Source organism: Triturus cristatus, chromosome 12 (genome assembly GCF_964204655.1).
Source record: "Triturus cristatus chromosome 12, aTriCri1.1, whole genome shotgun sequence".
Classification (NCBI taxonomy): domain Eukaryota; kingdom Metazoa; phylum Chordata; class Amphibia; order Caudata; family Salamandridae; genus Triturus; species Triturus cristatus.
The window spans coordinates 115,434,774-115,447,559 of record NC_140595.1 but is presented as its reverse complement, the minus strand read 5'-3'; the positions used below and the strand labels follow the sequence as shown (position 1 = coordinate 115,447,559).

Genomic DNA, 12,786 nt, shown 5'->3' with positions numbered 1-12,786 from the left:
TTTTTTATTTATTTTAAGCAGCGCGGTCCGTATTTAGTCTACTAGCGCCCATGCAGCGCTTTCATATTCATAGAGGCTGCGTCCCTTTTTTTTTTTTACACAAACCGTATCTAAAGAAAGGTACGCAACCAACATTAAAATGAAAGCGTGGCATCGGTGCTTTTACTAAATAAAAAATAATAATAATCTGTTTCTCAACTTGACAAACAGATGGTTTTCTTATTGTCAAAGCCCCCATGCCGTGGTTTCACGTAAATGTCAGACACGCCCCTTTCTTTAAACGCGGCTTGTTTAACCCCTTCAGCGCGGCGCGGATTTCCGCGCCACGCTGAAGGTTCTGTGCGCGGGGGCGGGGCCATGACGGAGCGGTTCCGTCATGCGCACAGCGCAACAGACGTGCATGACGGAACCGCTCCGTCATGCGCGTCAAAGGGGTTAAAGGAAGGGGCACAGTCTTCATGAATGTGAAAGTGCCCCAAGGGGGCCGATTAAAAAAAAAATAATAATAAATAAAAAAAAATTGCAATGCAATAGGTCTTGCATTTACGAGAGTTTAAGCTATTGCATTGCCAATAACATAATCTCTTGTTAATGTGAGATCTAATGCATTTCAATGCTTGTTTTACTGAAGCTACAGATAAATTATGCAAACTGACATTTGATGTCGAACTATCTGTTCGAGGCATGTGAGCTGTAGATCACATGCTTTGCATAGCCTGCCATCTCTCCTCCTTTCGGTGATAGTGCGCATGGGCATAAACTTCATTGTTTGTTTTTTACCGCCACCGGGTTCGGATGTGAAGTGCGGTGCTCCGGCTCAACACCGTTTATCGGGTTCCCCTCGACGCGCAATCCACTACCTTCGACAGTAATTTTGCTCGATCGCGTTTTCCATTCTCCGCGTATCGTTTCGACTCAGTCTTCGGTAAGAAAACTCGTGGAGGGCCGTTGGACCTACCCGCGTCTGGCTCGCTAGTAGTCGATGGAACGGACTCCATTCAAACTCTGTCCCGGGTGTCACGCAAAGTTTACGTGCACTGACATGCACGAAGTGTGCAGCTTGTGTCTATCCCCAGAACGCGACTAAGAGTACTGCGACGTGTGCCGATCATTTCGATCTAAGAAGACGCTCCATGATAGTCGGGCTCGACGTCGCGAAATGCAACAACAAAGTGGCTCCGTACCGGACATCTTCGGTAAAGATTCCAATCCAGAAGAGTTTCACGCTCAAGGAGCCGAAGAGGAAGCAGAACACATCTACGAGGCTAAGGCTGACTCAGACATGGAAGAACAGGAGCAAGTAACACCGGGTCAGCGTACCGTGAGTACAGATACCCCCCTGTCCCAACACTTGCCAAAGAAAAAGGCTCCGGTCCTTTCTCTGCCCTCTGGCCAAGGTCTGCACCGAGAGTTTCGGATGCCCCGCACTCTGAACCGGTGCCGAAAACCAAGGCAAAGCCTTCCAGCCCGGCATAGTCGGCCACATGCCAGTGCCGAACCGAAATCTTAGCCGTCGAAGCAAGTCGCCGTTGCCATCCCCTCTCTTCCGAAGAGTAAATCTTCAGAGCCAAAAACTTCTGAGCCAAATTTTTGAACCCGAAAACTGCGGTGCCCAAAGAAAAAAACACTTCACCATCAAAAGAACCTTGTTTCGATGTTCCGCCAGCAAAGATGGATCCGAAACAAGCTGCGGCTTCTTGGTCTGATGGCCTCCTGCATACTGTTAGTGCATCACGCCAGGTGGCGAATGCGGGCTCTGCAGTGAGACCTGAAGTTTCAGTGGGCCCAGCATCGGGGCAACCTGTCCGACCATGTCTTGATGTCGGAGGGCACTGCAAGACAGTTGCAGTGGTGGCTCACGGACCGCGATTGGGTCAGTGGCAGATCCCTCTCCCTACCCCAACCGGAGCACGTAGTAGTGATGGATGCGTCCCTCCTGGGATGGGAGGGGGGCCACATGGGGGAGGCGGAGATCAGAGGACTCTGATCTCCGGCGGAGGCTCGGCTCCATATCAACCTTTTGGATCTGAGAGCGATCTGACTTGCACTGAAGGCATTTCTTCCCGTTGTCCGGGGGAAGTGTAGTGCAGGTGTTCACGGACAACACCACCGCCATGTGGTATTGCAACAAACAGGGCGGGGTGGGGTCGTGGACCCTTTGTCAGGAGGCTCTGCGCCTCTGGACATGGCTGGAAATCAGGGCATCGCCCTGGTGGTTCAACATCTGGCAGGCTCTCTGAACGCCAGAGCAGACTAACTCAGCCGCTGGTGCATGATGGATCACGAAGGGCGTCTCAACTCGGACGTGGCGCAAGGCCTCTTTCGGCAGTGGGGAGAGCCTTGGTTAGATCTATTCGCCACCGAAGAGTACGCGCAATGTCAGCTGTTCTGCGCGTTGGAGTTTCCAAGGCAGCACTCGCTCGGGGCTGCCTTTCGTCGCGAGTAGAGTTGCGGTCTGTCGTACGCCTTTCCGCCTATACCACTTCTGCCCAGAGTGCTGAAGATCAGGTGCGACCGGGCCCAAGTCATCTTGGTGGCTCCGGATTGGGCACGAAGGTACTGGTATCCCGAGCTACTCAGTCTGTCGATCGATCCCCCGATACGACTGCCTCGTCTGGAGGACCTTCTGTCGCAGCAGCAGAGGACGGTCCTCCACCCGAACCTGTCCAGTCTCCACCTCCATGCGTGGACAGTTGATGCCATTTGACTTGCCTCCTGAAGTCAGCGATGTCATTCTGGCAGCCAGGCGCCCCTCCACAAAATCTGTATACGCCTGCAGGTGGGACAAATTTGTGGCATGGTGCACAGCAAAGGCTGTGGATCCCCTTTCCGCCACTCTTTCTGAGGTTCTCCTCTTCTTTCCATGGCTCAGCAGGGCTCTGGGCACTCTTAAAGGTTATCTTTCAGCTATCTCTGCTTTCTTACGGCTTCCTATTCAGCCTTCTCTTTTCAAATCCCCTGTTTCTCGCTTCTTCAAGGGCATTACTCGCATGTTTCCTCCTGTCCCTTTCGTAATGCCTCTGTGGGATTTGAACCTGGTATTGACATATCTGATGTGCGTTCCCTTTGAGCCACTTCATAATTGTCCCCTTTGTCTTCTGACTCTTAATACTGCTTTCCTGGTTGCCATCACCTCTGCTAGAAGGGTGAGTGAGCTCCAGGCTCTCTTCTAAGCCTCCTTTTCTTTCTGTCCATCCGGACAAGGTTGTTCTCCGGACTCGTCCTTCCTTTCTTCCTAAGGTGGTGACTGCCTTCCACATCGGGCAGTCTGTCACGTTACCCACCTTCTTTCCGCATCCTTCGAAAGAGGAAGAGAGGCTCCACCGTCTGGACCCAAAACGGGCGCTGTCCTTTTATTTGAACCGCACCAAGCAGTTCCGGGTGGACGACCAGCACTTAGTGGGCTACGTGGGCGCCAAGAAGGGGAGGGCGGTACACAAGCGAACCATCTCTCGGTGGGTCATATTGTGTATCAAAGCTTATTCCTTGGCTAAAAAGGAACCTCCTGTAGGGCTGAGGGCCCATTCCACTCGGGCCATGGCAGCGACAACTGCCCTGGGTCGGGGGAGTCCCCTTGCAGGACATCTGTCAGGCAGCAACGTGGGCCTTGCTGCACACGTTTGCCAAGCATTATTGCCTGGACAGCCAAGTCCGGAGAGACTGCTTCTTTGGCCGTTCTGTTCTCCAGGACTTTCTGGTGTGATCTTGGTTCGCAGACCCTCCACCGCGGTTGGTATTGCTGGGGTATCTATTCTAAGGTGAGGAATCTAACTAACTTGTTTCTTTCAGATGAACAAGCGACTTACCTTCGGTAACGATATATCTGTAAGACACATTAGTTAATTAGATTTCTCACCGAGCCTCCCCGTTCTGCGAACCGGCATCTAGGGTTAAGGTTACCCTTTTCAGGGCCCTAGACTTCTTTGGCACCAGTGTCTGTCTTTTGCATGGCTCTGCGTTCCTGGCGCGGAAAGCTATGTACAAGAACTACGTCAGCGCGCGAGGCGGCGTCTAAGTACTCTGTCATTCCGGCGCACGACGACGGACGTGGAGCCGCAGACGACGCCTAGCGACGCGCAAAGGGTATTACAGATATATCGTTACCGAAGGTAAGTAACTTGTTCATCAGGCCTATACTAGACCTCCGAGACCTGAATCTACACATTCCTTCAAATCACTTTCATATGGTAATACTCCAACAAGTGCTCCCTCTCCTTCAGCAAGGCGACTTTCTGTCCACTCTGGACTTAAAGGACGCCTACTTCCACATCCCAATACACCCCGCTCACCGCAAATACCTCAGGTTTGTGATAGCGGGCCACCATTATCAATTCAAGGTGCTCCCATTCGGAGTCACTACCGCACCAAGGGTTTTCATCAAATGCGTGGCAGTAGTCGCAGCTCATCTACGAAGACAACACATTCATGTCTTCCCATACTTAGACGACTGGCTCATAAAAGCCAGTTTGCAACAAAGCTGTCTACGACACACTCGCAAAATAGTGCAGCTGCTTCATGATCTTGGATTCACAGTAAATCTGTCCATGTCCCATCTCCAACCCTCCAACACACAAGCGTGCTTGGGAGCCACTCTCGATACACAAAAAGCTTTGGCCTACCGCAATCCAGCCAGAATCCGCAACATGCAGACTCTACTCTCAGTTCCAGCCTCAACACTCCTTGCCAGCTCGAGTGTTCATGCAGTTTCTAGGGATGATGGCGTCTTGCATCCTAATAGTCCCTTACGCAATACTTCAAATGCGTCCCCTTCAGGAATGCTTAGCACGTCAGTGGAACCAGTCTCTGGGTCAGTTATCAGATCTAGTGTTGGTGGACGGCCGCACTCCTCGCTCTCTGCAGTGGTGGAATCCACAAAACCTTTTCAAAGGGCAGCCCTTCATTAACCCGGTTGCACAGACAGTGCTAACAGCAGACGCATTGCTCATTGGTTGGGGAGCTCATCTCCAAACTTACACAATTCAGGGCATGTAGAGCCTGCAGCAAAAGCAACTTCACGTAAATCATCTAGAGCTTCTAGAGTTTTCTAGCGCTCAAAGCATTTCAAGTTCATCTAGTAGGCAAAGCTGTCCTGATCTGATACGTACAGACAACATGACATCAATGTACTACATACAGAAATGGGGGGGGGGGGGGGGCACATTCTCTCCAGCTGTCACAACTAGCACAGACCATCTGGAGGTGGGCCATACGTCACAAAATGTATTTCATCGCAGAACACCTTCCAGGAGTAGACCATCAAATAGCAGATCTACTCAGTTGACAAAGACCACATCCTAGAGTTCTTCTGCCATTCTTTCAGATGTGGGGCTTCCTGCACATAGATCTGTTTGCAGCACACCTAAACACAAAATGCCCAAGCTTCGCATTCAGGTATCCACACCCATTGTTCAGAGTCAATGTACTATGGATGAATTGGTCAGAGATATTTGCTTATGCTTTTCCGCATCTCCCCCCTCATTCCATTAGTGGTTCGAAAGCTCATACAGGCGTCCCTGACACTAGTCCTAGTTGCTCCCACTTGGGCCCATCAACCCTGGTTCACAATCATGAAGGAGCTCTCAGTAGTTCCTCACCAAAAACTACATCTTACACTCGATCTTCTCACGCAGACCAGTGGAGAAATAAGACATCCAGATCCCAGTTATCTCAACCTTGCAATCGGGCACCTGAAGTCTTAGAGTTTGGCTACCTCAGTCTTCTGCCAGACTGCATGAACATTATCAGAGAGGCTAGACGTCTTACCACAAGGGCTTGCTATGCAGCAAAGTGGAAGCGATTTGTGATTTATTGTAATAACTAGCGAATCAACCCGCTTGATGCTTAAGTTCACAACATTATATGCTATTTACTACATCTACAGCGTTCAAATTTAGCGTACACATCCGTACGCTTACATCTTGCTGCAATAGATGCATACTTTCAAAATAGACAACATCTGTCTCTCTTCCGAGTGCCTGTCGTGAAGGCATTTATGGAAGGACTTGAGTCATTCCCCCAAGACTTGCACCTGCTCCAGTGTGGAATTTCAGTATTGTCCTCACCAGACTGATGTGTCCACCCTTTGAGCCATTGCACAGATGGGAGCTGCAATTTCTCACTTGGAAGGTAGCTTTCCTCATAGCTATCACATCACTGAGTAGAGTAGGTGAGCTTCAGGCACTGACCATCGAACCATTTTTACAAGTACACCAAAACAGAGTGGTTCTTCAGACTAACACTAAATTTCTACCCAAGGTAATTTCTGCCTTTCATATCAACCAATCTGTTGAGTTGCCTGTGTTCTTCCTTCAACCATAGTCTGTGGCAGAACTTGCTCTACACACCTTAGACGTTAAAAGAGCATTATTCTATTACGTAGAAAGGACAAAACCTTTCCGTAGGTTGAAACAATTTTGTGACTTTTGCTCCACTTCATAAAGTAAATCCCATATCAAAATCGGGTATTGCACAGTGGATAGTCAAATGCATTCAAACATATTATGCAAAAGCAAAACAAACATTAACAATTCCCCCTAGAGCACACTTTACCCGCTAACTAGGGGCTTCTAAGGGTCTCTTAGGAAATATCCCCATAGATGACATCTGAAAAGCTGCAACATGGTCTACATCTCACAAAACACTATTGTGTAGCTGTGTTAAAGCTAGTGTGGGCCAAGCAGTTTTACGTACACTATTTCAAACCACTACAACAGCTACGGGTTAGCCACCGCTTTGGGAGATTACTGCTATCTAGTCTATGCAAAGCATGTGATCTACAGCTGACCTGCCTCGAACGGAAAATGCTACTTACCCAGTATAATTCTATTCTTGGCATGTAGAGCTGTAGATTCACAGGAGCCCACCCGGGTACCTATACCTGTTGCAGTCCTATCTTAGATACACTACACATGGACATCACCTAAAGGAGAGATGGCAGGCCATGCAAAGCATGTGAATCTAAATCTCTACATGCCAAGAACAGATGCATACTAGGTAGGTAGCATTTTGCTCTTACTTGACTATGGATGAAACCCTCAGAAGTGGGTCGTTCACTGCATCTTCTCAAATGTTTTTGTTCTATAAAGTACTGACGGAAACCGAATTTTAAGAGCTAATAAAAGTATACGAATGGGGACAGTTTACTTTTTTTTCCTCACGGTTGTTGGAAAAACATGCCTGTGTCTGATCAATTATGGACACTGGCATGCTGCTGTGTGCTTCCTTAAAATACATGTGCCGTCGCTACCTTAAGGAAAAGGGTACATACCCTGTCTGACTAATTTCTAAGGCGCAGATGCATAGTTCTGTACCCCAGCAAGGAGCCATATGCTGTTGGGGATTTTAATAGCCTAAGAGAAATCCAGTGTCTGTCCCTTTACTTATTTACAGTGGCTTGTATTTTTAGCTCCTCAGCTTGAAGCGTTCTTTAATGTTGGTTGTGGTTGGGATCTGTGCAAAATGTGAACTTTCAGTATATGTACACAGAATTAGAATAGAATAATTTTTATTGTTTAGTTAGTAAAAACCATAACAATATAACATTTATTAACAGTGCATAATACCGATTAAAATCAGTTAAAAGGTAATATAAAACAGGTGCTTTATCATTAAGTTTTAAGCCGTTTCCTAGTACGAATAGTCAATGTCAATAAATTTAGGCTGTTACCTGAAATTAATTCTGAAGTGCCATCGTGCTAATAGCTTAATGTTAAAACATACACGTTTGCAATTTGATTATAAATAATGTAATTTATGTGCAAAAAATTTAAGTTTTAAAAAGCATTTATGAACAGCAGCAGGGTGAACGGACGAGTTCATTGATCGTTCAATGGGGCTTTCTTGTGACTGACAATAAGTCCTTAAGGTCTGGCTAAGACGGATCCGTATCTCCTTCTTGGTATGGAGAAGCGTTGATGCTTTTTTGGACAGTTACCAAGTTTTTTAGCCGTTTGTGTTCAGCAAACGTTAAAAATTTTGCTAGGCGGCAATTTAACTGAGTGTTTTCTCGATTGAAACATGCTAGTACCGCTTGTCTCCTTGTTCGGATACCCATAGTGTTAAATAGGTTTTTTTAGGAGTTTCTGCCGGTCGTGGGCCATATTTTTGCATAGGCAGATTAAGTGTAAAATGTCACCTTGCTTGGCTTTGCACAGGCTGCAGGAGTCTTGACCTGTCCGCCGTTGCCATGGCGGAAGATGTTGGGCACAAGGCAGAACTCCCAGTCTGAACCTCATAAAGCTCAGTTTTACTGCTTTAGAGTACCCCTGATTGAAATATGACTGTGGGGTCAGAGACTTATGTGTTCAGAGTCATCCAGGCATGGGCTCTTTTAGAGAAGGTTGCCTTGTCTTCAATCAGTGACGCTTGTTTAATGACCTTCCAGGCTAGTTTTTTAAAAGCGTAGTATCCAATTTGGGCGTCCCAGAGTTCCTGTAGTTTAGTGTATTCCAGGGCTGTCTGGAGGCAAGCTCTGGCTTGGGACGTATCTCTGTTTTGCAGTTCTTGCCACAGCAAACTGTTAAGCATGTGGGACCGAGAGGTTTTGATCTTAAACCAACAGATGATGTATGCTCCTTGTCTGGCAAGATCTTGTCGCAAAAGCCCGAACTCCAACCTGACCTGGGCTGGAGAGATGTAGTTCGGAAGACAAAACATTTGTTTATAGGCTTGAACCCGAAAATGTGAACTTTCAGTATATGTACACAGAGCAAAACAAAAAAAAACAGTTAACCACCAGCGCAGGAAATGAAGGACCATGTACATGTTGGTATACATAACAAGAGTGGTGCAAGTGGACTGAGGCACAGGAATAAAACCTGTGTTCAAGGCATATGAGCTGCAGATCACACACTGAGGATAAGATCGCCATCTGGTGTTGGGCTCGGATGATTGCAGGTTGTTGTTGTCTTCGGAAGAAGCCTTTGGTCACGAGGTTAGTGACTCCTCCCCTGGACAACAGTGCGCATGGGCATCCACTCCATCGTCCGATTGTTTTTTTCCGCCATTGGGTTCGGATGAACTTTTTTCCGCTCCAGCAGAAAACTTCCAGCAATCGATTTAACTCTTTAATCTTCATTCCATCGACGTCGAAATCAACTCGGACCGGTTCCGGAAGCGGCTGATGGACTAGAGGAACCTTTCTTACAACTACACCGTAACAAAGTGGTTCTTAGGACAAACCCTAAATTTCTTCCAAAAGTGATTTCCCCTTTCCACCTTAACCAATCAGTAGAGCTACCAGTCTTTTTCCCAAACCCAGACTCCGTAGCTGAAAGGGCCCTACATACCTTAGATGTCAAAAGAGCCTTGCTTTATTACATCGACAGGACAAAACCTTTTCGAAAGACAAAACAACTTTGTTGCTTTCGCACCACCACATAAAGGCAATCCAATCTCCAAATCAGGTATAGCCCGGTGGATAGTTAAATGCATCCAAATATGCTACCTAAAGGCTAAACGTACACTTACAGTTCCCCCTAGGGCGCACTCCACGCGTAAAATAGGGGCTTCTATGGCCTTCTTAGGTAACATTCCCTTAGACATTTGCAAGGCAGCCACGTGGTCTACCACGCATACCTTTACTAAACACTACTGTGTTGACGTGCAGGCCAAACAACAGGCCTCAGTGGGCCAGGCTGTCCTAAAAACTTTATTTCAAGCTGCTGCAACGGATACAGGCGACCACCGCTAAGGGGAAGCACTGCTGTATAATCTATCCTCAGTGTGTGATCTGCAGCTCATATGCCTCGAACGGAATATGCTACTTACCAGTATGCATCTGTTCTTGGCATGTAGAGCTGCAGAGTCACACACGCCCGCCCGCCTCCCCGGGACCTGTATCTGTTCCAGCATCCGTCTTACTTAGACATTACACATGGACATCCTTTCTTTCATTCCTATACACTCCATCTTTTCCCATCATGGCGAAAAAACAATCTGACGATGGAGTGGATGCCCATGCACACTGTTGTCCAGGGGAGGAGTCACCAACCTCGTGACCAAAGGCTTCTTCCGAAGACAACAACAACCTGCAATCATCCGAGCCCAACACCAGATGGCGATCTTCTCCTCAGTGTGTGACTCTGCAGCTCTACATGCCAAGAACAGATGCATACTGGTAAGTAGCATATTCCTTTCAGTGCAACAAAAGAAAGAGTGAGGCAGAAAGTAAAAGAAGGTAGGCTCCTTGTCAAAGGATCACTTGAAAAACTCAAAGTGAACAGTGCTTTAGGAAAACTGGTTTTCCTTCCAGCATGGAAGAAGACTGTGCAGATGGCAACTTGTTCGCTTTTGTGTGGTTCACCTAGTAGAGCACCTTTTCCTCTAATCTCAGCAAAGATTCATTGTTGTTTGTTTGAGCTGCACCAGGGTCATTCGAACCACTTAGTTCCACTGTGATAGGGAGTTCCAAAGCATAGCTGTGTAAGGTACTACTCGAAATGGAACTGCTTATTTATTTTCAATTTTATTTTTTAAATGTTTATCATTGAATAATAATTAGCAAGATTGAATGTACTTACTATTTGTATTAAAAAAAAAACCTAGCCAAAAATTAGCAGAACTTTGCATAGTTGATTAACTGAGTGATAGTTTGAAATGTTTGCTAACAATTATCGTGTTAATTTATGTTGTCACACGTGCTAGGGCATCCAGGACTGTTAGAACATTGTCCTAGTGCTTTCCCAGTTTTTGTGGGTATGAGAAGTCTGACTGCAGTCTGAGTTGGTAATCATTGCCTTTTATGACAAAAATGGATTAAATGTTCTTCCTGTTTACAGGTCGAGGTAGCTTGGTGGGCCGTGGAAGGGGTGGATTTGGTGGTCGTGGCCGAGGAAGAGGACGTGGAAGAGGAGCTGTTCGCCCTATACTGACAAGAGAGCAGCTAGACAACCAGTTGGATGCTTACATGTCTAAAACAAAGGGGTACTTGGATGCTGAGCTGGACGCTTATATGTCTCAAACGGACCCCGATGCCAATGACTGAGCTGTTCTCCTTGAAGTTAATTAAGACAAAACTAAAACTGTAGGTAGCCATCCACCTTCTTATGTGTGCTGGAAGGGTCAGCACACATACATGTGGCTTTTTATTCTACCACTCGGGTTTTAGTGTTGTCCCTGTATTTTGATACTGTATGTTGTTTGAGACATTTTTTTTTTTATATATATATTTTTCTTAAACCAAACCCTTCGACTGTTGTAACAGTGTTGGATGGTGACCATCAGTAACACCTGGAAGCTTTATTTTCCCATTCGGTTCGGAGACATTGGAACAGTTTAATTCCACAACGACTGGGGTTCCCTGGAAGCTTGACCCGAGCAAAGCAGCTGTGGTGCTTCTGGGAAGTGCACGCTAGTACTGGAAATGCAGCAGTGTTTTTTGTTTTTTTTAACCAGAGTTTTCCGTTTAATAACACATTTTGACTTTAATTATGAGTTTGTTTTTATTGCAATCGACATAACTGAACCCCAGCCCTGTCCAGGTGTAACATCACCAACATGATTGCAGAGTTTTCCTTCCTTTCCTATTTTGGGAGGCAGCAGTTCTGTGACCGTTATTATTTTTATTGCATTTGCAGGACTTCATTTCCTTGAATTCTTTGGATTACGATCAAGGAGTAACTAACGCCAAAGGCACTATTCACTCAAAACCTGGCAGTGGGGCTATGGCTTTGTGTTAACATATTTAGACCATTGAAGGATTTGTGAATCTTGGATGACCCATGGCCAATCCCCAAACCCCCCCCCCCTTTTTTTTTTTTCACCCTGACCATTATATTTCAGTCCCCTTTAATGGTATCCAGCTAGTTTTCCTAGGTGGGGTCTGGTTGTTAGCGTTTGACAGTCAGGAGAGCTTCTCTGAGTTCAATAGTTTGACCATTCTGTGACCTTTTAATATTCTCATTTGAGTTTCTGGTTTATAACAAAGAAATTCTTCTTAAATCGATACATGTTTTCCATTATTGTACATGTGATCAGAAGTATTTTTGTTGCGTGGTGGAAAACTGAGGCTCTGTCCTCTCATAGCTAACCATCACTGTCGAGTTGCATGATTGCTATGTTTTTGGTCAGAGAAATAAGTGTCCTGTGTTAAATTTTTTCAGAAACCACTGTTCCTGAAGTCCATCTTATTCATCTGGGAAAAAATAAATTGAATCAGAGTTTCAATATGTTAGTCAGTTGTTGCGTAGTTCATGACTTACATGGATGGAAAAATGTTTTTGGGGCATGTGATTGACTGTTTTAGAGTGAATCTGTTTTAGATCTGCATATGCATTGTTCAGGCATCATGAATGAGGCTCTATTCTAAATTACCTCACACACTAAGTATAATGTAGCACTGGTAAATTACTTGGCCTTTTGACGCTTTGAGCTGACATCCGCCTTTCTTATTTATGCAGTGGTGGTTGGTATACTTTGTCGGCAATGCACATAGAAATCCTCCCAGATTGCCCTTCCAAAAATTATTGCTGGCAACACACACCAAACAAAACTAATCATTACAACACATGTACAACCAAACCTAAATGAAAGCATCACAGTACTGGAGATTCATTACAAAGAGTTTAATAACGGCCTCCAGTCTGTAAGGGAATCCTTGAGTCCAAAAGTTAAAGGTACTGAATTTCAACAGTGCTGGAGGATATTCCAGTTGCAATACACTGCTATATGAATTTGTCATAATGTAATGTATTTTGGGAATGAACCAGTTATGGCAGAACTTTAGAATTTCTGGCTAAAGTATTACAGTATATTCACCGCTGTTAGGTTAACACTAACTTGACCAAA

General features: G+C 45.9%; 1 protein-coding gene across 6 annotated transcripts in view; it reads left to right on the top strand.

Annotated features, from left to right (window-relative positions):
* Positions 1 to 12,172, top strand: part of CHTOP (chromatin target of PRMT1) — a 156,214-nt gene extending 144,042 nt beyond the window's left edge. For all 6 annotated transcript variants that reach the window (XM_085638782.1, XM_085638783.1, XM_085638781.1 and 3 more), the window contains one exon: positions 10,779 to 12,172. In XM_085638782.1, coding sequence (XP_085494908.1) covers positions 10,779 to 10,984 — 206 coding nt within the window. In that variant the 3' untranslated portion in view covers positions 10,985 to 12,172. The remainder of the gene's footprint in view (positions 1 to 10,778) is intronic.
* The last annotated feature ends 614 nt before the right edge of the window (positions 12,173 to 12,786 follow it).